This window comes from Callorhinus ursinus, unplaced genomic scaffold, assembly GCF_003265705.2.
Source record: "Callorhinus ursinus isolate GAN/ISIS: 27379988/994484 unplaced genomic scaffold, GSC_fseal_2.0 scaffold61, whole genome shotgun sequence".
In the NCBI taxonomy this organism is placed as follows: Eukaryota; Metazoa; Chordata; class Mammalia; order Carnivora; family Otariidae; genus Callorhinus; species Callorhinus ursinus.
Window position 1 is genome coordinate 6,385,707 of NW_027397123.1, and position 26,905 is coordinate 6,412,611.

General features: G+C 46.5%; 3 protein-coding genes and 1 long non-coding RNA gene across 8 annotated transcripts in view; 2 read left to right on the forward strand and 2 right to left on the reverse strand.

Moving 5' to 3' along the window:
* The window catches only part of ANKRD27 (ankyrin repeat domain 27), a 48,059-nt gene extending 30,040 nt beyond the window's left edge, over nucleotides 1-18,019 (forward strand). The window contains exons 17-29 of one of the 3 annotated variants that reach the window (XM_025854299.2): nucleotides 29-121; nucleotides 1,442-1,639; nucleotides 3,160-3,219; nucleotides 3,320-3,439; nucleotides 4,421-4,465; nucleotides 6,975-7,097; nucleotides 11,048-11,245; nucleotides 12,451-12,570; nucleotides 12,884-13,045; nucleotides 14,078-14,189; nucleotides 15,328-15,406; nucleotides 15,592-15,664; nucleotides 16,671-18,019. In XM_025854299.2, the coding sequence (XP_025710084.1) occupies nucleotides 29-121; nucleotides 1,442-1,639; nucleotides 3,160-3,219; nucleotides 3,320-3,439; nucleotides 4,421-4,465; nucleotides 6,975-7,097; nucleotides 11,048-11,245; nucleotides 12,451-12,570; nucleotides 12,884-13,045; nucleotides 14,078-14,189; nucleotides 15,328-15,406; nucleotides 15,592-15,664; nucleotides 16,671-16,907 (1,620 nt within the window). In that variant the 3' untranslated portion in view covers nucleotides 16,908-18,019. The other 2 variants (XM_025854301.2, XM_025854302.2) reach the window with 2 other exon arrangements.
* The window catches only part of DPY19L3 (dpy-19 like C-mannosyltransferase 3), a 234,423-nt gene that overhangs the window by 31,983 nt on the left and 175,535 nt on the right, over nucleotides 1-26,905 (reverse strand). The window lies entirely within an intron of this gene.
* Nucleotides 20,300-26,397, reverse strand: PDCD5 (programmed cell death 5). 2 transcript variants are annotated; one of them, XM_025854304.2, is made up of 6 exons: nucleotides 26,241-26,397; nucleotides 25,331-25,368; nucleotides 22,602-22,663; nucleotides 21,730-21,821; nucleotides 20,753-20,824; nucleotides 20,300-20,439 (listed from the first exon to the last, which is right to left on the reverse strand). In XM_025854304.2, the coding sequence occupies exons 1-6, from the start codon at nucleotides 26,304-26,306 to the stop codon at nucleotides 20,392-20,394; spliced, it is 378 nt and encodes a 125-aa protein (XP_025710089.1). In that variant the 5' UTR covers nucleotides 26,307-26,397; the 3' UTR covers nucleotides 20,300-20,391. The 2 variants fall into 2 exon arrangements, with proteins under 2 accessions (XP_025710089.1, XP_073741250.1); XM_073885149.1 differs by having other exon boundaries at nucleotides 22,602-22,655; nucleotides 26,241-26,260.
* LOC141371216 (uncharacterized) overlaps nucleotides 26,536-26,905 on the forward strand; it is a 31,458-nt gene continuing 31,088 nt past the window's right edge. For both annotated transcript variants that reach the window (XR_012375983.1, XR_012375984.1), the window contains exon 1: nucleotides 26,536-26,671. This is a non-coding gene — a long non-coding RNA (uncharacterized lncRNA). The remainder of the gene's footprint in view (nucleotides 26,672-26,905) is intronic.

Consider the following 26,905-nt stretch of genomic DNA (forward strand, 5'->3'; position numbering starts at 1 on the left):
CTGCTCACCGCGCTCGTCTCCTTGGCAGTTGCTGTTACTGCACTACAGAGCCAGCCCCGAGGTGCGGGACAGCCACGGCAGCACGCCTCTCCACCTGGCCTGCACCTATGGTCACGAAGATGTAAGTGGCGCCCCCCGTGCCCAGGGTAGCTCTTCTCCCCCTTTCTCACTCGCCAAGTTTCTGCTTGGTGTAACATCACGCTTTACTGGCATGTTTGGTGGGTGATTTCTCTTTGATTAAAAAAAAAGCCTTAAGTGTATTACAGATGTCCTACTGTAAGAACAGAAAGCTAGACTTTAATCGCCCGTTAGCGTACCCTGAAATTAAAGTCATTTTCCTCCATCCCTGCCGCCACCTGGTTCTGATCTTTGTTCACCGTCAGTTTTTACATCTTCCATTTTTGTAGTCATAGTGACAGCTGTATCATTTCTGCTTCCCCTTCACCTTGAACTGTGTGTGTGTGTGATTTTGTCCTGACCACCCCCTCTCCATCTTCTCTGTGTGAGGACACGTGGGTTTACATGTACCCAAGGTAGAGGCCGGGTTAGGAGTGGATGTGGAAATATGATATCGAGCTCTCCCCATCTTTATAAAGCCACTTTCTTAACGGTACGTCATGGAAATCCTGGAGGTCAGTAAATGTAGCCCCAGCCTGTCCTTTAATTACTACACAGAGATCTGTTGCGTGTGTTGCGTCTGTGTCCCTAAGACCACCCCTTGGTCAGTGCCTTGCCAGGGCGACTGATAGGACTCGGCATATAGTCACGCTGCTATAATTGACGATAGCGAAAGGACCCAGGGCACGGTCACCGAAGGGAAAAGGTGCACAGATGAAGTCTGGAGGAAAGCAGGTGCAAGCTTCAAAGCATCCTCTCCCCAGGGAGATGTACAGAACATCCTCGGTTCATCCAGCAGTGAATTATAATAGCAAATATTAAGTGCTGTCTATCAGGAGAGCTCTGTAGGGACTCAGGGCCCAGGATTTTTATTGGAAGCTGGTCACATAATTGCGCTGTGCCTGCCACATGCCAAACTTCCAGACTTCTAGAAGAAAAGCAGGTGTTCAGCATAAACCATGTAGTTGCACAATTTAGACAGTGAGCCATTCCCAGATCCAAGCTCCTGAGGAACATTGCGAGTCAGGGGCCAGCTTGCAAGCGGGCCTTTCAGTGGACAGTGGTCTCCGGCCTGCTGTGGTCATTCCCTTCTGCACATGGATACATCACAATTTATTCAGCCTTTTCTTACTGATCGACAGTTTTCAGAAAAATGATGTGTCCTGATGAGGTAACCTTGAACTCTGTCTCTCTGTTTCTGCACATTTGCTTGGTGAGCGGAGCCTGGCTGGAATCGGGGTGTGGACTGAGGCTGTGGGTTCCACAGACATTGCCCAAGGCTTGGCATGTGACTTACTGGTGGTATTTCCCATTTTCTTTGCAGTGTGTGAAGGCTCTGGTCTACTATGATGTGCAGTCATGCAGACTAGATATTTGTAACGAGAAAGGAGACACCCCACTACACATAGCTGCACGTTGGGGCTACCAAGGCATCATAGAGACATTGCTACAAAATGGAGCCTCCACGGAGATCCAGAACAGACTGAAAGAAACACCCCTCAAGTGTGCACTAAACTCAAAGGTAGCTTTTTATCATCTCAGAGCATCAGTGTGACTTAAAAAAAAAAAATCAACGTCCAAAGATTGGGTCTTGGCTGTGCTGACCAACTGTGCATTAGTGCCTGAGGCCCGAACATGGCCTGTGCCCTCTCTGGTGCATTTAGGACCTGGTCGTCAATGGGTTTTACTTATTTATGTTATTTCCAGCTTAACCAGCAGTTCTTCTCAGTCTTGTTCTAAGAGCTGCTCCCGGCAGAGTTTGCCCCAGCCCCTGAGTGCTGTTGGTTTCAGAGCAGACGGCATGGGGGGAAATGGGACAAAGGCTCTGGCCAAGAGAAGCAGGGATCGGGCCTGGGGTATGGAAACAGCATTCTGTCTTCCACTTCATCCTCAGCTCCTAAATGCCTTCTTCTCTTTTGGCCAATTTTGAACATCGTTGTGTACGGTTTCTTTCATAATGAACCAATCCTTTCCTGTTGGTAATTTCTGGAACCACGTTAGTGTCTGGCAACGTGTCATGGAAGTGGGGAGTGGATGGGGAGCAGGTGGGGAGCGAGAGGGCTCGCAGAGGCTGGTTCTCTGTGCCTCGCCCCCGCAGCCGCTCCGGCCGAGGGGATGCTCCCCCGGAGAAGCGCGGCCCGAGGCCATCGGACCACGTCCAGAGCATCGCGGGTGTTTGGCCCACATGAGCAATCCCGTCTTGATGCCGGCCTCCCGCACTTCCCCTTCGTGCAGGCTCGGCTTTCCGCCTCGTGACATTTTACCGGCTGCTTTTACAGCTTCCAGCTCTGTTTCACAGGGTTCTTTCAGGGTGTTTACTTCTCTTTCTAGGAAAGCAGTTTTTGTCTTTTAACCACACATGAGGTTCGATTGATGCACAAAAAGTTGAACTTAATTAATGTGTGCAACTCAGGGAAGTTGGAGACAAGTACATGCCCTAGTACGACCAGCTCCGTGACCCTCGCCACGGACACACGCGTCACCTACAGATGATTCCTTCTGCCCTCTTTCTTTGTCATGAGTAGTAGTAGTATGTTGTGTGTGTCCTATGAACACAACATGAGGTCCCCAGTAGCCGATTCCGAAGGTGTAAATCCCTGCTGCTCACCCCAGGTGGGCCTCCGCCACGTTCCCTGTGCCCTCACAGGGTCTCGGCTTCGTAGTGGCCAGATCCTCCGGGACGGGGCAGTGCTGTGCTTGGCCTGAGGAGTTCGCGAGGAGCAGAGGGCCCCTCTGCCCAGGTAGCTTCTCCCAGAGGCCCCTTCCAAAGGGAGATAGGCAGAGAGGAGATGTCCTCTGAGCCCATTCAAGGGAAGCCCCAGCTCCTATTGGGCAGCAGGGGCACTGAGAGGCAGCAGGAAGCCCCCACTTAATCTGTGTGATCCTGGGTGAGCTCCTGCCCGCTCAGGCTGTGGTTTCTCTGTCTCTCCAGGGGCGTGGTCAGGCTGCGTGACCTTTGGAGGAGGTGGGCAGGTGGCTGGGCCTACGGGTGATGCTACTTTGGCAACCTTTCTCAGTATTTTTCCTGTTCCCTTCTCCTAGATTCTGTCAATAATGGAGGCCTATCATCTGCCCTTGGAAAGGAGGAGGAAGTCTTCAGAGGTGAGTGAACGAGGCTGGGCTTGGTGGCCCCCTGGGAGAGCCTGGCCTGCTCTCTGGACCTCACGAGGCCCTTCTCCTGTCGGGGCCCCCCTGGCCACAGGTCCCAGTGCAGCCCCCTCAGCGCCCCGTGGACTCCATCAGCCAGGCCTCCTCCACGTCCAGCTTCTCCTCTGTGTTGGTGAGCTCCAGACGGGAGGAGCCCAAGAAGGACTACAGAGAGGTGAGGCTCCCAGGTGGGAGGGCTGACAGGAGGGCAGCCGTGTGTCAAGGCAGCCAGGTAAAGAGCCATGCATGACAAGGGCTGCCCAGGGGACCCCGGGGGATGCCCAGCCAGGAGTTCTCACCCTGCTGCTTGCATGCTCGGCTCCTGAAGCAGCTCTTTGCTTTGGGGATTGTATGTGTTTGTGTGAATATATGTGAGACAGAGGGACAGAGTAGGGAGTCTTCTAGGAAAAGTCTAAGGAAAGTCACCTGTAGGTCCACAGATTTAAGATCATTTTACAAACTAAATTCTCAGCACTTACGTCCCGCTCTGTAAGCATCCCTGTCAACCTGATGTATCGTCCCTGACTTCTGGCCAACACATTGTGTTCTGTAAAAGGTGATTTATAGCCTATTTTTTTTTCTTCTCCATTTAACCTGTCTGCAAGCTCATCCAGCGTCAGCCCGCAGAGCAGACCATCCCATGGACATCTCACGACTCCTCTGCCTGTTCCCCTGTGTGCGGGGAGCCTCACTGCCTCCGCACAGGGCATTTGTCCCCTGCCACCCCCAAGCTGTGACCTGCTCTTAAAGGGCCCGATAAGCTTAGCTTGATGCGAAGGCACAGTAGAGAAAGCACGGAGACACATTCCGGAGTCTAAGAGAGCCCTGGAATGGTTCCTGGTGTGCCCTCAGCTGTCGGATGATGAGGGCTGAGTATGCGTGATCTCCGGGGTGGCTGGCTTGCGCTTCATTTGCAGTGACCAGCATCTCGCTTGGCCACATCACCAGCAGATCATTCCATAGACCTCAGGGGGAAATGGGTTCGGTGCACGCTGGTGCCCTCCTGGACGGCCTAGCCGGGCAGTCTCAGGGATATGCTTGCGAGATGCTGAATGAGGTGTTAAAACTCCACAAACCCAGAGACAAATGAGAGCCTCTGGGTCTTCTATTACAGCTTAATTATTAAAATCATTTTCTAACATTCTTTTTCCTTAAGGTAGAAAAACTTTTAAGAGCGGTTGCCGATGGAGATCTAGAAATGGTGAGTTTTTAGCAGCACGTCTAAAAAAGCTTGCTGTCGGTAAAAAGAGCTGAACCTTTTTCTTGTCGTTGGTTCAGTCAGGAGCTATGTTCTGTTCACTTTCACATGGAAGGGCTGCATTTAATGACTGCGCAGTAATGTAGGTGTTCGCGTTTTCCTTTCACGTACTGAGCAGGTGGTCATAAAGCGGCACAGAGAGCCTACTAGAGGTTCACGTTCCGGGAGGCTGGTGAAATGTTGGCCAGCCCTGCCGTGGGCAGGAGCACAAAGTGCGGGCTCCGAGCCTGGCCCACTAGCTGGGAGCAGGATGTGCAGGCAGGGAGGGTGGAGAGGAGGAGTAGGGTGGGGCAGGGGAGTGTGGCTGGGGGGGCCAGAGCCCAGAAGCCCCGGTGTGGCCCCGTGGAAGTGGTGGGCGGCTGTGGTGCCCGGGCAGGAGGCTGAGGTCTGAGGCTTGGGACTCCCAAGGAGTCCCAGGCCGGGTGTCCCAATGAGGTGGTGCTCGCTGCTGTGGGTTGGCATGGGGAGAAGACCTGGCTGGGGGGAAGGTGTCTGTCCCAACCCTCCCTGCAGATGCCAGGGAACACCTAATCAGGTCACTGGAGCATGGAGATAGCCTTCCTTAGATTCCCACGGGCGGTTTCCCCCGGCTTGCCTTTGGCTTCCTGGAAGGAACTTGCTACATCTTCTACTTTAAAAGGAAGAGTAACTTGGGTGCTTACCAGATGAGGAGCTCTGAATAAATCATCTGAGAGAGCTTGGCGGTGTTGTGTGTTTCAGGAGGGCCTTTCGCAGGTGATCCAGCTTGAGGTGGTGCACAGAAGTTGCTGGGATCTGATCATAACCACCTCGGGGATGTTTAGAATCTGACTGTAGTTTCCACTATATTCGCTTTTATGCAGTGGCTGCTGTCAGTGCACCAGACTGACACATGGTCCCTCCGGGGGGAGGATGGGCAGGACATGGGTGTCTGTACCTGTACCTGTCCTCTCAGGAGACTGGCTCTAGGAGAACCCAGCATTCTTTGGAGGAGGCGAGTAGGACTTCTCCAGGCACCCTGGAGCCATGGTGTGAGCCAGCAGCACAGTGTGTGCAGAGAAGAGATTCTGACTGTCCCTGCGTCGTGACACACTCCTCTTCCTTCTGGGGGTGGGTGAGGGGGCCGAGGCCATTCATGACCGCCTGGTGCCCAGGGGTCACCACCCAAACTGATCTACACACGTGGCAGCCTCCAACACCCCACCCAAGGACCTGCCCCTCTGCTCCCCCCGTACTTGTTCCCTGCCCTTGTCTGTCCCACTAGCCTGTTAGCTGAGGCCCCTGGGTGGAGGCCTTTGGCATTTCCACCCTGGGCGGGGGTATCTGCTGTCCGGATGTGGAAGGGACCTGGAGGAGAGACATTTGGGGTCAAAGGCGGTCTTCTTGGAACCCCTTGTCACTCCCTTCATGCACATGCTGAGTTCCTCAGTGCTCAGAACCAGGCCTAGAAATGTATTTATATTGTTCCCAATTTTCAAATTTAATATCCTAGAGACCAGTTTTAAATTGGATTTTTTGGTGGTCTCCAATGCGTTCAGGTGTGGCTAGTGCGTGGCTAGTGCGTGGAAAGGACACTGGCGTGGCGTCAGGGAGCCTGCATATAAGGTTCTGACCTCCACTTCCTAGTTGTGGGGCCTTGGACGAGGTATTTCCTCTCAGAGTGAGTTTTCTCCCAGGTTAGAAGGGATGAGTCGTTGAAAATATACAATTAGATAATACAAGCCGAGGTGCTCGCGACACACTCCAGGACCGGGGAGTGAAAGCAGCACCACTCTGCCTGGGTGATGCAGTTGGTGAAGCATCTGACTCTTGGTTTTGGCTCAGGTCCTGATCTCAGGGCCCTGGGATCGAGCCCCGCATTGGGCTCTGCACTCAGCTCGGAGTCTTTCAGATTCCTTCTCCCTCCCCCTCTGCCCCTCCGCTTGTGCTCACTCTCTCTAAAATAAAAAGATCTTAAAAAAGAAAAAAAAAGATAGGGGCGTCTGGGTGGCTTAGTCAGTTAAGCGTCTGCCTTCGGCTCAGGTCATGATCCCAGGGTCCTGGGATCGAGCCCCGCATCGGGCTCCTGCTCAGCAGGGAGTCTGCTTCTCCCTCTCCTGCTGCCTGCCGCTCTGCCTACTTGAGCTCTCTATTTCTCTATCATACAAATATATAAAAATCTTTAAAAAAAAAAAAAAGAAAAAAGGTAAGAAAAAAAAAGATGAATCTCTACCACAAGTTGTAGAGATGGCGCTAAAGTTCTCTGCATCACCCGTAAAAGGACAGAGAAAGGGCTTGGGCACGGTGAACCCAGTCATTTCTAAATCACTGTGGTGGTTGAGGAAGTGGAGGCCCTGATCTGGGAGCAGGGTGTGTGTGTGTGTGTGTGTGTGTGTGTGTGTGTGTAGGGGGGGAGGAGGGAGAGTTACTGTAGCTTGTAAAGGAGCTAAGGGTGAGTTTTAAGTTCCTGTTTATCCTTCCTGCCCAACACCAGGTGCGTTACCTTCTGGAGTGGACGGAGGAGGACCTGGATGAATTGGAGGATGCTGTCAGCATAGGCGATGTTGAATTTTGTCACCCCTTGTGCCAGTGCCCGAAATGTGCTCCAGCTCAAAAGGTTTGGCTTTGCTTCCATTGGTGCAGCTGGGGGTGGGGGTGGGGAGGCAAATTCTTCTTTTCCGGAAAGTTGTCTGCTTCTCAGCCAACCAGTTACTGAGTGGGTGCTAGTTGGCATCCCCTGAGATGTGGTGAGGTTTAGTTACTTAGCTCAGGGAGGAGAGACACTAACACTAGTGTGGATCTGCCTTGGGCGGCTGACTTTCTGAATGGGCAGGTCAGGGAGCAGAGGAATGCACATGTGCTCAGTGTTTCAGCTCCTCTCTGGGCCCCTGAGTCACAAGGCAAGAGTTTATGGCTGAGGGTGTTTGTCTACATGGCTGCCAATTCCTTGAGGAAGCTGCATTCGAGATCCATTGCCCACTGTCTGTGCTCAAGTTGGTCCACCTTCTGTGGGAGGATCCACCCTCCAAATACAGAGGATCCTCTGTGCCCTTTCCCCAATCTCCCCCAGTGGTAACAGCTTGCAAAGCCATAGGATGGTATCCTAGCCAGGATGCTGACCCAGAAACAATTCACACATCTTATCCACATTTCTTTGATTTTCCTGGTGCTCACATGTGCATATGCATGTGTGTGCCTGTGTGTTCACTTTGATCACACGCATAGCTTTGTGCATCCACCACCACATTGAAGGTACCCACAGGCTCCCTCACTATGGGAAGAACTACTCACATTGCCCTTTCCCATACCCATCTGTCCCCCTGCCACCCCCTAACCCACAAGTTCTGAGATTGAGGTTGAGGTTCATTTTTTTTTTGCCTGTGGATGTCCACCTGTTCCACACCACTTGTTGGAAAGACCATCCTTCCTCCATTGACTTGCTGTCCCACCTCCATTGATAATATACGGTGTGGGTCTCTCTCCAGGTTCTGCGTTCCGTTCAACAGATCTGTGTGTCTGTCCTTCTACCAGTTCCATGCTGTCTCAATTACTGGAGCTATAGGAAGCTTTAGTATTGGGTAGAGCCATTCTTCCTAACTTGTTCTTCATTGCCAGGATCATTTTAGCTAGTCTACGCCTGTGCCTTTCCGTATATATTTTAGAATGGGTTTGTTTATGTCTACCAAAAATCTTAGTAGGATTTTGGTAGGAATTACATTAACAACCGTAGATCAAGTTGGGGAGAAATGACATCTTTACTGTGTTGACTTCATGAATATGGTATATCTCTCCAAATATTTTGGCCTTCTTTGATTTGTTTATCATTTTGTGATTTTTAGCATACAGATCCTGCCCATGTTTTCTGAAGTGTATACTTAAGTATCATTTTCTTTTGAGAAATCATAAATGGTATTTTGCATAGAGTATGCACTTTTGTGCTAGCTACCTAACTCGATGTGTATGTCCCATACTGAGAAAATTAATTTGACTCTGCAAAACAGGCATAGTGGTGTTGTCCTTTGTATTACAAGATAATACTGCCTTATTTTAAAAAGCTTCACCATGGGTTATTCCAACCCAATAACATTGAAATTAGTAAAACTTTCATTCACGTGTAGCTTTTCAGCTCGCTCCAGGGTCATGTGTACGTTGGGGATGTGCAACTCTTGTTCTGTCCCGATGCTGCTGGATGGGGACAGCCCAAAGAATGATTTCCCCTGTGTAGACTGCTATGAAAAGCATAGGGATTAAAAAAGGCAGATGATGTTTCGAAGGGTACTAGTGAAGTGACCGTACTTCAGGCCCAGTCAGGGACTGAGTGTGGCTAGAGGCAGCTCCTGTGTCTCGCTGTCACTGCTCTTGCCATTTGCCTGCACTCTGTTCTTCCCCACCTCACGGTTCATTCGTTACAACAAGAAACCGGAGTACACATTAAAATAACTGCTAGATTTATTGAATAAAATCTTAACGTTCCCTGCTTTTTTAAAACCTTTTTCTCATTTTGAAATTCCTCAAAAAGACCTAAAAAAGACATTTATATGAAGATTGCTTCATGTCTGTGACTTAGCTAACCACCCCCTGTCCCCACCCTCTTCTAGCCCACTGGTGTGTTTAGAGTGTTTGTTTAAAAAACCTTTATTGAAGTACAATTTACACCCAGTAAAGTCCTATGTACTGTGTACAATCCCTTGAGTTTCCGCATGAAGCCATGACCACAGTCCAGCTCCAGAACACTCCATTACTTCTGAGGGTTTTCTTGGGCTTCCCCGCTTCCTCCCCTGTCCCAGGCAACGCCCGGGGTCTGCTGTCATCACAGACTCGTTGGCATTTTCTAGAATTTTATGTGAGTGGAAACCAGACAGGACCCACTCTTTTGAATCTGGCTTCCTTCATGCAGCAGAATGTTTTGAGATCCACACCAGGTCAGTGGATTCCTTTCTTTTTACTTCTGGATAGTATTTTGTTGAATATACTAGAATCAATTGAATCACCCGTTGACATTTGCGTAGTTTCCCATTTGGGGCTTTGTGAAGAAAGCTAGTGTGAACATTTGTGAACAAGTCTTTGTATAAATATATGTTTACTTGGGTAAATACCTCGGGGTGTAATTGCTGGATTATGTAGTAAGTGTGTGTGTAACTTGATAAACTGCCAGTTTTCCAGAGTGATTTTCCATCTTCCATTCCTGCCACTAGTGTGTGAGAGTTCTTTCTGGTTGCCCCACATCCTTGTGAGTATTCAACTTTAGCCATTCCTGTAAGTGTGCAGTATTTCATTGTTTTTTTTTCTCCCTACTTCATCTGTTTGTTTTTTTTGTTTTTTGAGGTACAGTTTACATGCAGCAAAATTTACCCTTTTAAGGCAGCATGCAATTTTCCCAAGAGAAAACCTTTTTAATCATCAAAAAGTGAACTAGATAACCAAAGTTTTCATCTTTGGGCAGTCACCTGGAATGCTGACATAGCAATTTTATTATTAGAATGTAGGATTCAATATCATAATTTAATGTTTGTTTTCATTTGTATGGTTTATAAATGTTTTGTTTGTCCTTTTAATTACTGATAGATTATTCTACTGGCATGATTGATTTTAAAACCACTGCGAATCAATACAGACTGTCTCCATGATATCAACATTTGTCTTTTGTTTTTCCAAATCTTGTGCCTATCTTTTTTTTAAAAGTTGGATTGTCTAATGGAGTTGTAAGAATCTGTTGCTGTTTTTAAATTCTGGTTGGTACACGTCCCTTGTCGGGTCCACGTAGTGCAAACATTTTCTCCCGCTCCGTGACTTGCCTTTTCATTTTCTTGTGTCTTTCAAAGAATAACCACTTAAAATTTGCATTAAGTCCAGTTCATCATACTGTTCCTTTATGGTTTTTGCTTTTTGTGTCTTCTCTAAGAAATCTTTGCTTATCACAGTGTTGCAGGGATTTCTTGTGTACTCGCTTCAAGAAGTTTATAGTTGTAGCTCTTACATGTAGGTCTGTGAGGCATTTTTAATTTTTATGTGTGGTGAGGGTTGATGTGCGTTTTTCCATATGTGGATATCCCATTGTTCAGATGCCATTTGTGGAACAGACTTCCTATTTCCCATTGAATCGCCTTGGCATAAAGAGGGCATCATTTCGGGGGGCTTGCTCTTTTGGAAATGGAAGTAATCCTTTGGTATATCTTACCTTTCTAAAGTTGTAGGAATTCACCTGTGGGCAACCTGATTCTGGATCCCACTGTGATCCCAAATTGTACAGAGGCTGGGGGTGGGGGACGACACAGATGGCTTCAATTCCTTCAGCCCAGTTTGTCTTTTTTCTTTTTTTTTTTAAAGATTTTATTTATTTGACAGAGAGAGAGACAGCGAGAGAGGGAACACAAGCAGGGGGAGTGGGAGAGGGAGAAGCAGGCTTCCCGCTGAGCAGGGAGCCCGATGTGGGGCTCGATCCCAGGACCCTGGGATCATGACCTGAGCTGAAGGCAGATGCTTAATGACTGAGCCACCCAGTGCCCCTTCAGCCCAGTTTCTTAAATACTAATGATGTTTCTCTCTCCATCTTCTGCATTTAACTAGAAGCTGGCAAAGATTCCTGCCAGTGGACTTGGTGTGAATGTGACCAACCAGGACGGCTCCTCCCCATTGCATGTTGCTGCTCTGCATGGGCGGGCGGACCTTGTCCCTCTCCTTTTGAAACATGGTGCCAGTGTGGGTGCCAGAAACGTAAACCAAGCTGTCCCGCTCCACCTGGCCTGCCAGAAGGGCCACTTCCAGGTATGGGTCTTTCTCCTGGGCAGAGGGCATGGGGTGCTTGCTCTTGGTTAGAACTGTCCGTGGTGGGAATGCTGCAGAGAGGCAAGTTTGGGGGTGGGCCCAGAGGACAGACACATTTCTTTCTTCCCAGCCCCGAGATTCTGTGCTGCATGGGGCAAGACTGCTCAGCAACAGAACGCAGAACTCTGTTGCTTCTGGGGGTGGGCCCTCCCCTTCCCCACCTCATCCCCGCCCCCCCACTCCACTGCCATGCACCTCTCAGTGGCACAGAGGCCTCCTCCTGATTCTGACCCCAGCAGGAGCTGTCTCTGGTGCTTGGGTGTTGGTCATTGAGGGCTCTACCTGCAACTTGGCACCTTTCATCCCCACAGCCCTTGGTCTTTGTCAAACAGTTTAAGGCTTTATTTATTTTTTTAAGATTTTATTTATTTGAGAGAGAGAGGGGGCAGGGGGAGGGGCAGAGGGAGAAGCAGGCTCCCCACTGAGCAGGGAGCCCAGTGCGGGGCTCAATCCCAGGACCATGACCTGACTTGAGCTGAAGGCAGATACTTAGCTGACTGTACAACCCAGGCACCCCAGTTTAAGTACTTTATAGAGAATGGCCCTAAGGAGGAGGTGCAAGAGAGAATTGTGAAATGATTTGTTTTTCAAAGTCCTATATTTCTTTTTGAAAATTATCTATTTAAAACAATTTTTCCCTTACTAGCTGTACCGTAAGCTTTTAAAAGACAGGAACCAGGGGTGCCTGGCCGGCTCAGTCAGTAGAGCATGTGACTCTTGATCTCAGGGTCGTGAGTTCCCAAGCCCCATGTTAGGTGTAGAGTTTACTTAAAAAACAAAAATAAAAAATAAATAAAAGACAGGAACCAAATCAGATCTTCCATCTCTCTCGTAACACCTAACATAGCACTTCAAATGTCAGTTTCCCAGTCTATAAAACTGGAATGATAATTACAGCGCTCCATACATAGGGCTGGACTAATGATGAAATGAAAAAGAAAATAGTGCCTAGCACATTGCCTGGTGGAGGAGGTCCTCAGCAAATGTCTGTTGCACCCCGCTTGAGTTGGTCGGCTTTCTCCCGAGTCAAACATGTATCCAAAGAGCCTTCCCAGTAAACTTAGAGAAGAGTAAAAAGGATATCAAGTTAGAGGATTTCTTCCACAGATTTAATTAAGGTTGGAATTTTGTCTTCTCTGGGCTAGGTGGTGAGGTGTCTATTGGATTCTAATGCAAAACCCAATAAAAAGGATATAAGTGGAAACACACCTCTCATTTACGCCTGTTCCAATGGCCACCATGAAGTCGCGGCACTGCTGTTACAGGTAAGGGCCCCCCAGCCCCGGAGCTGCCGGGTACTCGTCAGTCGTGGGTGCCTCATTTTCTGGCATCCCCCCCTTTTTTTTTAAGAGAGAGAAAGAGAAGCAGCGTATGGGAGCCGGGGGTGGGGAGGGACAGAGGGAGAGGGAGAGAGAGGAGAGAATCTTAAGCAGGCTCCACATAGTGCAGGGCCCGGCGCAGGGTTTGATCTCACGACGCTGAGATCATGACCTGAGCTGAAATCACGAGTCGGACACTTATTGAGCCACCGAGGCGCCCCTCTGGCATTCCTTTTGATTGCACTGTTTCTCCTTCTAGCACGGGGCCTCCATTAACCTCTCTAACAATAAGGGTAACACAGCACTGCATGAGGCGGTGATAGAAAAGCATGTCTTCGTGGTGGAGCTGCTTCTGCTTCATGGGGCATCAGTTCAGGTCTTGAACAAGAGACAGTGCACCGCAGTAGACTGTGCTGAACAGGTGAGTGGGGAGCTCCCTTGCAGCTCACTCTGGCTTCCCCGTGGTTAAACCACATCTGAAATAGCAGGAGCCAACCTTTGAATCGTGACGCTGGGATAAGTCGGTGTGCCGGGAGTCTGCAGGTGCGGTCGAATATTCAGTCCTTGGTCCCCGGGTCAGAGGTGGTCTGCTCGGGGAGCCAGGAGTCAGTCTTTCAGGGCTTGCTTTCAAAGGACTGAGTGGAGGTGCTCCCCCGACTGCTGCAGGTGTCGGCGCCTTGTTCTGGCCCAGGGATGAGCCATCTGGTGCCCCCAGGGAAGCAGCGAGCTGAGACCGTGTTCTGGGCTCACGCTCCCTGCATGGGGACTGCACCTGCGGTCTTAGCACAACGGAGAGCGTTCAGTTGTGATTCTAAGTCTCCTGGAGTTATTCTCCCTGTAAGGGGAATTGTGATGACCAGGTCACCCCTCCTTCCCGTGCTGTTCCCTGCACAGGGAACTGGTGAGGAGAAGGCTTCCTCTCCTGGGAGGAGCAAGCTCTCTACTGTCCCCATTTTCACATTGAGTCTTTTTGTTTTTGACTCTGGGCAGACAGCTGGTAGGCTGTTAAGTGACACTGGTGTCATGTAAAAGTCACCATAAACCCAACATACTCATAGGCTTATCACGTTTTCAGTGACATTTCCTGACAGAATTGAAATATTTTAAACCTTCCATGAGCAATTTCTCAAAAGATGATGAGTGTTTTTTATCGAGTACTTACTATGTGCTGGGCCATCGATAACCCCATGAGAACTCTGCAGTAAGAGATCCCGTTCTCATCAGCCCCATCGCACAGGGCAGCTAAGTACCCGGCCTGGATTCCCTAGTAGAGGCCGAGCCAGGCTCCAACGGCAGGGCTGCTCCTCACCACGAGGCTCAATGGCATCAGCTTCATCTGTAGCTGCTGCTTAGCTTCTCTGCCCAGCCGCACCAATACTGACAGATCAAAAACAGCCAATAAGCTGCTAAGAATTAAAAATACTAATTGTTACCTTTTCCTTTCAAATTGTAGAATTCAAAAATAATGGAATTACTTCAGGTAGTACCGAGCTGTGTGGCCTCAGTAGAGGATGTTGGCGAAACAGACCACAAGGAGTACGTTACTGTTAAGATCAGGAAAAAATGTAAGAATTTACATTCTCTCTGTAATTCTCAATATGGGCATATTTGGAAATTCATGAGTAGTTGCTTGTGTTCATGTAATTGTGAATGTGGAATGTCATTATACTCATGACTGGGGGCGGGATAGGGGCACCAAAGAAATGTCACAACCTCGCTCATCAACTTGTTTTGCTACTGGTTTTCTGGTTGATTGGGATGATGCTTCCTAAGGGAATAAGGTGGCCACTCAGCCTCACCTTTGACGGCTCAGGCGTCCCCCACCAGCTGGAGAGAAGGAGCAGCCTCTGGGAGATTCTTACATGCCGCATGGCCCAGACCCAGGCCTTTTTCTAAGCATTTCCTGGACATCTGGGGCTCAGCGTTTCCTGCTAACTTTAAACGTTTTTATTTACTTATTTTATTTGCAGGTATACAGAGATTGTTGGTAATTAGAATAGTAGTTGCTAAACATGGATAGGTTGAAGTATTTTCTTTCTTTCTTTCTTTTTTTAGTTGTTAATAGTCTAGATTGGGTCCATGCTCTACTCTTTAAGATTTTTTTTTTTTAATCAATCTCTACACCCAACATGAGTCTCAAACTCACAAGCCCAAGATCAAGAGTCGCACCCTCTACCACCGGCTGAGCCAACCAGGCGCCCCTCTGGAATAAAGTGAATAAACCCACTTCCACCTCAGTAATCCCGAGGCTGTGTCACCACAGTTGCCTGTAGCTGGAGAATATCCGTGTGTTAATAAGGATGTATCTTTCCTTGCCATGGGGGTTCACACAGTAATAAATAGCTACTAATATGTTTCTTTAAGCAGATAGTAGTGCTTAATTTTCTAAATTTTGTTAAGCTAAGAAAATTGAAAGATAGGGGTGCCTGGGTGGCTCAGTTGGTTAAGCAACTGCCTTCGGCTTAGGTCATGATCTCAGGGTCTTGGGATCGAGCCCCAGATCGGGCTCCCTGCTCAGTGGGGAGTCTGCTTCTCCCTCTCCCACTCCCCCTGCTTGTGTTCCTGCTCTCTCTCTCTCTCTCTCTCTCAAATAAATAAATAAAATTAAAAAAAAAGAAAAAATCGAAAGGTTGCATCTGTGCTATAACTAATTAAACTACTTTGGAAGTTTTCAGATGTTTATCCTTTTATTTTAATCTACAGGGAACTCAAAAATGTACGATCTACCAGATGAACCTTTCACCAGACAGTTCTACTTTGTCCACTCAGGTGGTCAGTTTAAGTGAGTATAAAATTTGAGTTGATTTCTGTGCCTTTGACCCCACCTTTACTTACAACTCCGGCCAGGTATGTGCCCCTTCAGCGGGTTAGAGAAAATCTGCACTCACCAAATGCTGCCACCTCGTGGCCAACCAGAGTGTTTCACGCCACTATTTCAGACTGATTTCACTTTGTTTCCGGTTTCAGGGGAAGGACTTCAAGGGAGATTTTGGCAAGAGATAGCAGTGTCCCTAATTTTACTGAAGACTCTTTGCATGAGGTGAGTTATTCAATGCTGGCTTATCATATTTCTTAAAGCCTGGCTTTTCCAAAACGACTCTACGGTGAACACATTTCTCATTTCATGATTCCCTTCTTTGCAAGAATTTGTAACAATTAAGATGAGTTCGTTAGTGGGACAGCCAGGAGTACAGACTTCATTTATTGAGAAAGGAGAGTGAGGGGAAAATGGGAAATAGGGGTACGCATGGAGATTCTGGGGCTTATGGTGCGTGTACTTGGTGAAACAGCTCAGCTGCTGGTAGTGTGGGAATCACTGATGTCAGGAGGAAACCAAGTGTATATATAGATGGGTAAAAAACTTCTCCAGATGTGGTCTAGAGTTGCTCATATGGACAATTTTGCATGTGTCCATCTTCCTACAGCACTGCTTACTCAGTTATAAAGAGACACTTGCTTTATGTTCTGTCACACCTAATAAGGTGACTCTTCTCAGAAACGTGACTTTTCCTATTGCTCCTTGCATTACATGACTGTTGATGAGAAGCAGACTTTACAGCAAAGATGCAGAAGCTCTAAATCTTTGTTTTAGAGAATCAGAGTGATGTTTGTTAACATGACTCATTTCGATCTCCTATGTAACCTTTTGTGACTTTGCTAACAGACGTGCTACTGCATGGGAAACCCACAAACTCTGAAATCTGCTTGGGTTCCATCAAGCACTTTTCCCTTGTGAGCTGTGGGACTTCGTGCAGGTTGCTTCCATTTGCTGATCCTGTGTCCTCAGTTGTAAATGGGGACAGCAATTAGTACATCCCTGTTAAGAGTTATAAAGAGTAAACGTGCAAATAGGTAAAGCACTGACGTTGTGTCTGACACATGGAGTACACACACATCATCCTGTCCCCACGGGGGTGTCAGAGCTGAAATGCCCAGAAAGTACCAAGCACATGGGGTGACAAGCAGCACCCAAGAGCGCTGTTCTTGTGTGGTTCTTGTTTAAAGTGCAGTGCAAATGAACTGCTTGAATTGTACCATTTCTTCAGCCAGGGAGGCAAAGAGTCACAGGGAAACAGAACCACCTGCCAGACCAGAGCAGATCTGAGAGTGCTGACAGAGGGCACGGCAATCAGCCCGAGGGGCCTGGACCAAAACAAAGTGTTCCTGCAAACAGGCGGATGCTGCGCAGACACACGGTCGAGGACACAGTCGTATCCCAGAACCCAGGGACTGCCGGCCACCTAGCCACTTCCCGAGAGGCTGATGTCACGTCCCAGTCTTAGTGGCAATAAGCAGTTGTTACATTGGCTGCCAAGAAGTGAGTCCTTGGCAGGGAGGTGCCAAGCAGAAACACAGCTGAGAACTGAAATGTACTTTCTGTTGGATTTGCAAGAAAAGCAGAAAGGTCCTGAAAGCTGTTCTGTGGCTGAGGGAAGGAATGCGACCAAGAAAACGATCACCATCTCTTTTCTCTCCAAAGCTGGTGCGTGCGCTGGAAAAGGAGCGCACACCGACTCCAGCAGTGTCCAGATTCTTAAGAGCAGGCGTATGTTTCTTCTGAAGCGGCAGGAGCTCCCTGGCTCCCGTGCGAGGTTTCACGACCAGATTCTGACCTCCTCCTAACGAAAGGTGCTAACCTCCGTGATGTGGACAACGAGCAAACTGCAGGCCGAAAGAATTCCTCCATCTGGGATCAGCTGAAGAGAAGCAATTTAGGTTTCATGGTACCATGGAGGCCAGGCAGAAGCGACACATGTGAATGAGGAAAAGAGGACTGGAAAATGTTCCTTTGCAAAGCAGCACTTGAACCCAAAGATGCCTACATGCCGTTGTGATGTTCATTTTAATGAAAAGGACATTTAGGACCTATTCTACACTATGTATGTGGGAAAAGTTGGGTATAATTTTTCTTCCAACCAAGTACAGGTATTTGATCGCTGCACCTGTATCAGTCTCTTGAGACACATCCCCTTCCGTTAAAAACCTCCCTTAGATGTCACACCTGACTGATGGTTACTGAACAAGAGAGATTTGGCACATCTTTTCTTAGTCTTTTGATTCAGATTCAAAACTTACAGCACAAACCAGGTGAGAGTTACTTTCAGTTAGAATTTATTGCCATTTATTCCTTTTTATAAATTTCTATAGATTATACTCTTATTTTTTTATGTTACTAATTGGTCTACAGCCGCAAACATGGGTTTGTCCTGAGTACATTTTCAAGTAACTTTGTAATACAGAAATGGTTTTGTGCATGTTCTTGGGAATACTTGTGTATGTATAGAAGGGAGGGGCTGATTATTTTTCTACAAAGTAATTTATGATTTCTAATTTTCTAATGTGCCTTGGATATGTGCCAAATGATGGGAAAGAAACAGTAAACTTTATGATTCTTGAGCGTGTCATGGTACACTTTTTTAGTTAATGTCTTGTTCTGGAGAGAGAGGTATTTCGCAGCCTGTCTGCTATAAACATGTGCTCTGTGTATGGAAAGATCTCCCATTGGATGGATATACATTTTTCAGTTCCTGATGTCACTGAAATATGTAAACTGGATCATTCAGAGCAGACCATTATCCATTCACCTGCTTAGGCCTGACAATCTAGTAGGTACAAGGGCCCACAAAAATGTTTTTTAAAAAAATCAGATAAAAAATGAATGGAATACAGTTTCTTAGCCCAAAAAGAAAATAAGCACTGTTGCTCTGCAATTTCTTTGTTCTATTTTTTTTCTCCCAGTTTTGAAACAAAACCATCTTATTGGCAGGTTGTCGTGGTTTGCTCCCACCCTAATTAAGAAACTTATCAGCACAGCCAAGTTGCAAATATACACATTTAGTATCACCTATTTTTTGGGGTGGTGCAATATAATTTTGAAAATTTTCGTGTATACCCCTATATTTATTTCTAACAGTTCCCCTGATTGGTAAAATTGTCCCAGATGAAGAAACAGGTTCAGAGAAAGAAGGGGGCTGATTTGCTTGCACTATCAGAGCTGCGGTCTAGGCCTGCTTGGTGGGGTCATGTGAACTGGCAGTTTCCAGTGTGGTGTGTTCTTCTGGAGATACAAATACCTTGAGTGAGACTGTTTTAGGGGAGAAGCTCCTTCTTGAGCTACTCTGGTAATCAGCAGGGTGAGCTACCCAAAGTGACCACCTCAATTATTTTTAAAAACACTTGTTTTTCTACAAACTTACTTTTCCACTTAAAACTAAACTTGATTTGACAACTCAGAAATTGGTAATGCCCAAATTTCTATTCTGCTTAAGAATGGTTTGAATTCAAAGTATTGTCAATTAAATTAGAATAACCACTCTCCATTTCCTAGACCAAAATATACTCCACCCCCCTTTCTACCTTCCAGAACTTTCATCCGTGTGTACGGAACCACTTTCTATCCTCAACTGTCTCTGGAGGACAGGACAGGGGTTTGACAGTTTAAACACATTCACATAGGTATTTGCCATCGGGACAGTGGTTATTCTGTAGGAGGACGCATGTGACAAAACTTGCTAAGAATACTCTAGTCTCCCTCCAGCGTTTTTATGTAAATGAGACCTGAAACAAAGTTCACCTGTAATAAGGATTTTTTTTAAAATCCGAGGGAAATTTACATGACTATCTAATTCTGTTCCTTAAAAAAAAAAAAAATGATGGAACAGTTCTACTCATTCGTTTATTTGGGAATGCTAGATGCTCCAACATTGACTTTTTGGGCCGCAGTTCCAAATTTCAAGCCTCAAAAACAGTAACCTCTCAAATACACAGTTTAAACATAGATCAGCAGTATGCTAGCTAAAGCAGAGACTAGGATTGTAAACTACTTTTCCTGTTACTCTCCTGCTACTAATCCTAGTCACCTCATATAATGTTATGGACTTCCTCCTGGGGCTGGAATCTCTAAAGTTTACACCAAACAGCTCACCTGCCATGTCAATTTACTCACACAAGTTTCAAAACCTAGTGGGAAGACAACGTAAGACATACCATTTAAGTTACCTGCCACTTTATCAGTGAAGAATTCAGAATATTTCTACCAAAATGTTTAACTGCTAAACTATCTCAGCTGGATTTTAGTCATTAGAAGGCACTTCTCTTACCAACATGTTTATTACTGTTGGAAGTATTACTACCAGTATCTCCCAGTTACTGTGGTAATTTTCTGCAATTCAAGTATCACTCTAGTTACAGACTGTCTTGGGTAGGGGTGATATTTGTCAGATCATTTGATCTCAATGCCTTTGAAAAGCAGATTATAAATGAAACCAAAGCTATGAATTTTCTTATAGTAAATGTGAATACTACCTTCAGGAAGAACAGTTTACCTGGTTTCAGAACCTAGGTCTTGGAAATATTAGACGTTAAGTATTAGATATTAAAGTTGATCCCTCTTAATCCGTGGGTTTTAACTACCATGATGTTACTGGATGCTATTTTCTTCTTACTGAAGAGTAAGCTGGCTTCTATTTCTGCAAAGGCCATTATCCTACCTAACGCTAACATCACAGTTACAGAGGATGTATTCATGCTGCTACATGTTTCAAAACTTTTGGTAGGAAAGAAAAAATTCAAAATGCAGACCTTCTGTTCATTCAGCTATGGTACAAAAACAACTTTGCCCAAATTGTTTTATTTTGCATAACAAGTTTATTTTTTTAAAAGGCATATAGACAATAAACAAAGTAAATAATCAGATCTTCACTTCTACCCAGTATTATCTGTCCTAGAACTGTTCCATTAAGTTCCAGTCTCTAAACATCTTAAATTTCAATAATCGTCCTCTTCATCAGAGTCCATGACTTTTCTTCTGTTGAACTAGGGGAAGGGGGAAATTAAATGAGGGTCATAACATGTTTAATAAAGCATAACTCAGACTTTCTGAGAAGAACAAGGTCTACCTACTAGAGCAAGACACTACGTCTTTAAAACAGCTTAGTGTTTTAGGTCTATGGGGGGAGGGGAACGACAGACCCCTCAGCACGTGCAACCTTTCTCCCCAAACGTTCACCTCTTACAAAATGGAAATGTCTATGGGCTGAAACATTTTGTTACAGTAGATGTATATTTAACATTTATCACTTAAAATAGCAATCTTTTTCTTTTGCCATGAGCATTTGGGGACACTTACTTTAACTGTGGTTTTCTTTTCTGTTTGTTGGCTTACTTTTTCAAGGATTTCTATTAAACCTTGTTCTGATACCTAGGATAACCAGAAAGAAAAACAGTACTTTTTTTTTTAAACAGTGTGTGTACCTTAGTAGACTGAATGGTTTTAATTTTTCTGGGATGTGGGGACGGAGGTCAAGAGGGTAGGAAAGGCAAGACAGCAAGTTCTAAGTTGGCTTAAGTTCCAAAAGAATTTTGCTCTGCTAGCCTCATTTGAGGAGGGGGGGAAAGTAGCCATCAAAATTAGCTTTCTCAGGAAAATCCAAAGTCAACATTGTGTAAGAATACCTCTATCACCTCTAGCTAACAATGACAACCACCTACACCACTGTTAAGGGTCAGGAACAGAGACACATTGCCTCTGCCCTTGAGAAGCTTAAATACAAGACGCACCAATCGTTGTCTCTTCCACGTGCGCGCTTAGGGTAAGGGGTTCAGGGCAGGACTGATTCCCACAGGCTGTGAAGGCAGCAGGTGGTTTCCAGAGCAGGTGGGGCTCATGTGGATCTTGAAGGAAGGTCGGGCTCACCAGAATATACTCATCACGGCATTACAGCAGCATAATCAGAAATTTCAGCACCTCCTCATTTGCAGAACAAGCTTAACTTCTACCGACATTGGTAGTCTTTAATTGGTACCATTACAAACCTGTTTCCAGTGTAGAAGCAATTAGATGCTGACCCTAAGAGTCACTGGGTCACAAACACATCAAGGTTCCATAGCAACGTCGGTAAAGGAAATCAGAGAATTTTAGGAAAGGCAATTAAGTTATCTTTTAGGATTTATGGCAGATACTACAATTCTCTCCTTTATAAAATGCCTCACTGAAACAGTCAACAAGAATTTCTATAACCTTTCTGAAAATTGACCTTTTGAAGATTTTTTTTGATAAAGTTAGGTAAGAATAGGTAAAACTGCCTCAAGGCAGTCCAAGCTTACCTTCCCACTTAGTTGTCCATATCTTGCCATCTGTATGAGGTAATTCTCTACTGCTTTAGTTTTTTCGGGCTTTACAAGTGCTAAGTTACTTACTAAAAAGAAAAAGAAGGAGTCAAAACTAAATGCACATATATAAAACTATGCGCTAACATTTCCAAAGCACTTCACAGACATATTTTGAAACTAGCAAGGTAGGTAGGTGGGGCAGATGGTACTATTACCCCTCTTAAAAAGGGGAAATTGAAGTTCAGCCATGCCTCAGTCAAAGCCACACACAGGTAGTGGGAGAGCCAAGATTAAACTTGGATCCTGGGATTCTAAGCCTGATGTTTTTTTTTTTTTTAAATGATTGCCCTCTCGAACACAATTTCTCTACTACTACACATATATAATTGTGATGCTCCATCTAAGGCTGCTTCTAAGCTGGCCTTTAAGTCACAATACGAAAGATACTAGTTCATTCCGACTGGCTTAATTATTTTTTTCTACACTGTTTTGGTATTTATTATGAAGAATTCTGAACATACACTAAAACAGAGGCAATAAGCCCCCCACCAAGTCCCCTTCACCCACATCAACTACCAGTCACATTTTGTGATTGACTCGATTTACAAGTTGTTTCCTGTAAATCTTACCTAATGTGCACTTGGAGATCATCCCCGTGGTAAGAGAGAACTGAGCTGGTATTTTTAATAACTATTTAAATGCATTTCCTTAGGTTTATAAACTTCACATTTCTTACAATATTATCTGTATTGTGTTTAGGTTAAATACTTAATCCAGAATTAGCAATGATTTCATGTATCTTTCCCTATTCAACTAACTCAAGTCAATGTTATGGAAATAACTTAAAGGAAACTGAAGATGCTTACAACGGGCCCGGGCTGACTGATCCAGGACTTGGGCTAAGATACTGTTTCTCATTTCTGCTTCCCTACAACAAAAACAGGTCAGCAAAATTAGAACTATGCTGTCAGCATTCCTACTGAACATACAAAAATGGAACTCACACAATAGGTTTCCCAAGATGGAGCCCTCCCGTGTGCACGGACTGCATTATAGCAGGCGCTGCGCAGTGGCAGCACCCATAGTCAAGTAGAAGAGGCTACCTCTGCCCTCAGAAGCTGGCTTTACTTTATGTGGGTGTAAACCTACCAGGTTGAAAGGTAAAACTTTACATTTTCATAATTCAGGATAGAGTTTTAGTTTAACCACCACTACCAACATTTATTAAGTATGCAGTGTGTGAGAGGTTCTAGGAATTTGTAGTGAGAGTCCAAGCAATTAAAGGGCCAAACGATTAATCTGTCTGGTATTTTTGGAGATGAAGAAGCTGAGACCTAGGGAGGCTATCTTATGGGGACACGGATAATCATGGTCAAGCTAAAACGAGGCCCCATTTTCCTTTTCCTTTTTTTTTTTTTTAAAGATTTATTTCAGAGAAAGCACGAGAGCGCACACACACGAGCTTGTGCACCCAAGTGGGGGGAGGGGCAGGGGAGGAGGCAGAAAATCTTCAAGCAGACTCCTTGCTGAGTGTAGAGCCTGACGCGGGACTTGATCTCACAACCCATGAGATCATGACCTGAGCCAAAACCAAGAGCTGGAAGCTTAACCAACTGAGCCACCTGGGCTCCCCTGAGCCCCATGTTTCAAGACTCTCAGTTCCACTCTTTGAGTCACCAGAGGGAGTGACATTATAACACTGCAACTATCCTTGCAACTAGTTCAGGTTCACAGGACAGTGGTTTCAAACTTTTAAGTAGCAAAAAAAAAATTTTCCCCCAATGAAGTCCTTTAGGGAACTTAATACACAACACAGACAAAAGCAGATCCTCTGGCTGAATTAGAAGGGGAGCTGGGGCTGGCTGTACCTACTAACCACCCCTACCTGAGGAGCTTATAGCCCACTTCCACAGGCCATTTCCTTATGGCTCCTGAGTACTTCAACCCTGCTGTGAACTACCGTTACTATATTTCACTGAATCTGAGATGCCATTGGTTGTAAGATGCACCATAGTTTTATATACCTCTAAGAACAACAACAACAAAACACCCTAGATGAGTCTAATAAGGAGACCCCTACTCAAAGCTGGGGCATCAAAGAGTAACATCCACAGTACAAGGTAAACAAAAAATAAACCGGCCACACAGAAAGGGACAGCAAGGAAGGATGCATGAATCAGCCTTGGCCCTGAGTGGAAGAGGAAAAAAGTTCCTGAGAGTTTGAACTTCAAGTTCTTGCAGGCCTTACACTGCTTGGGGGGAAGTGGAATCTAAGGCACAGAATTTATTTTTAAAACATCTCAGGTTAGAAATGTACCCAAGTGATGGCAGAAGCAAAAATAAATCTTCTCTGGAAGAATCCAGGACAAGAGTGATCATTTATGAGACCTAATCTATGTTAAAAATGTGAAAAAATGTACATCTTAGAATCAATGAAATTCATGTAGTAGTTTTATTTTTTTCTTAGCACCATCTTTCTTCTACCACTAACAAGCCATGTAAGGACGGAACCTTCTCTGCCCTGCCTGTTTCTATAGATCCAACACAGTGCCTGACCCAGACCTAGTGCTCAATGAATATTTGCTGAATGGTGGCACCTTGGTGTCTCAGTTGGCTGAACATCCAACTCATGATTTTGGCTCAGGTCATAATCTCAGGGTCATGATATCTGGAGCCCAAGTGGGGCTCTAAGTTCACCGGGGAGTATGCCTGGGATTCTCCCCCCTCTGCCTCTCCCCTCACTCACATGTGCACTCTCTCTAAAATAAATACATTTTTTTTTTTTAAGATTTTATTTATTTGACAGAAAGAGACAGCAAGAGAGGGAACACAAGCAGGCAGAGTGGGAAAGGGAGAAGCAGGCTTCCCGCTGAGCAGGGAGCCCGATGTGTGGCTCGATCCCAGGACCCTGGGATCATAACCTGAGCCGGAGGCAGACGCTTAACGACTGAGCCACCCAGGCGCCCCCTTAATAAATACATCTTAAAAAATATATATATATATTTGCCGAATGAATGAATTAAATGGCAGCATGATGTGGAGGGAAAATGTGTTGTTGTTCAGTAAGTATAGTTTGTTTTGCAAGATGGAAAAGTTCTAAAGATTTGTTACATAACAATGAGAATATAAACTTCACACTTAAAAATTATGTAAATTTTATGTCTTATTTTTAAAAATCACAATTAGAAAGAAGAAAAGGTAGCATGGTGAGATAACTAGGTCTTCATTCAATAAACCTGCAATGTATGAGGTGCCCTGCCATGTGCTGGGAATAAAATAGCAGTAAGAACAGTAAATGTGAGGCACTGTTCCCATGTAATCCTCACAAAATCCCTATGAGGTAGTCCTATTATGAGGCTCATTTTAAGGTAATCACAGTTTAGCAGACAAGCAAACATCAACCAATTATAATACATGTGGAGTTCTACACACGTTTCTTCAATTAACAAATTAATAACGAAACTACTCTGATTACTTACGGAAAAATCTCTACGCTAGGAAAAACTTTAAATTTACACGCCTATTAAAATAACTAAACTAAAAAAACAATTCGGTGAAACCCCCCCTTCAAAAAGTTCAGAGCTCCAGCCCATACCTGTGTTTTGCTTCCTGTTGTGCTGCATCGCCAGGATCCTGGAAAAAAAAAAATCGTGTCTTTTTAGTAGAGTAATTTCACATAAAAAAGTAGGAGCCACTTTCTTGTTTCTGATACTTAAGGCTCCTGCAGTGGTAGAGATCAAATTATTACCAAATGATTAAAAGCTGGGCCTCACAAAAATCAGTGGGATAGTTCCAACTTACTGCAAGGTTTCGATAAGCTTCTAAAATCACAATCTAGCAGAATGTTTTAAACACAAGCAACCATGAAGGAGGGGAGTCCCCATACTACGAAACCGTAGTGTAAGAAATATTTCTGGATAGTAAAATTTGCTTCGTTATTGGGGACGATGATTCACTCGCCGCTTCCCGGGAGACCGTCCCGCTCCAGCCCTACCACGGTGGTCCCCTCCCCGCACAGCGAAGTCATTAACTTGAGCACTTTATCTACGGGATTCGTGGTTGTGTGGCTCCTCCCCGGGACCATCAACTCCGTCAGAGAGGATGTTCCCCTCTGTACCCGCAGCACCTGGCACACAGCAGACCTTCAAACAACGTCAACTACTTGGGTCAGAACACCCGAATTCTAGGAAACAATTCGGCTGGAAAGCAGTCGGAGCTGGCTAGACCCGAAGCTAAGGGGACCGAGACAGCTGAGGGGCTGAGCATTCCGCTCCGGAGCGACGCCGACCCGAAGAGGCCCAGCGCCGGACCGTCCGGGGACCGCACGCGGTCGGCCTGGCGGCCCAGCGCCCACCCGCCCGGAGGGGCCGAGGCCGGCCTCGGGGGCAGCGGCGGGGTCCTGGGCCCGCGGGGCGAGCTCCAGCCGCTGCGTCCCAAGCCTCCGCCCGGGGCCGCGCCCTTCACCCCGGGCGAGCGCGGCGCCCGGCGGGGACCGGCGTACTCACCCCATGTTTCGCCTGCAGTTCGGCCAGCCTCTGTTTCCTCAGAGCCTCCAGCTCCTCCTCCGCCATGGTGCGGCAGTCCGGGGACGAGCAGCCACAACCACGCTCCGAGGGCTCTCCCGCAGCGCCCCGGCGCGCGCACGACTATCCCCACTACGCAGGCGCGCGCAGCGCCCAGGCATCACCAATCCAGCCCGGAGCTGCGCCGCCCGCCGCAGCCAGGGCGCCGGGAGAGGCCCGATTGCGCGATCGCAGGCGGTGGGGCGGCGCGGGCCTCCTGGGCAGAACCAGCGCCGAGCCTTCGCGACTCCAGTCCCACCTCCTCGCCCCCACTGGACGCGGTTCTCGCGCTGACGCGGCGGGCTAGGGTCGCACCTCGAGAGGGAAAGGATAGTAATGTAAAAACAGACCGTCATCAACAAGTTTAATAATAGGTAAAATCTGCCAGTGGCCGATCCGTGCTAGCCTCGTGTTATCTCCATTTACAGTTGAGGACGCAGGGATTCAGAAAGGCAAAGTGGGCTTAGGGAAATGTCCAAAAACTGGATTGCGGTGATAGTTGCACCACTCTTCCATTTGCTAAAAAGACACTAAATTGTACACTTAAAATGGGTCAGGGGTTGGGGGCTGGGGGAGGGGATCGGGAAGAAGACAGTCGCTGTCACCCG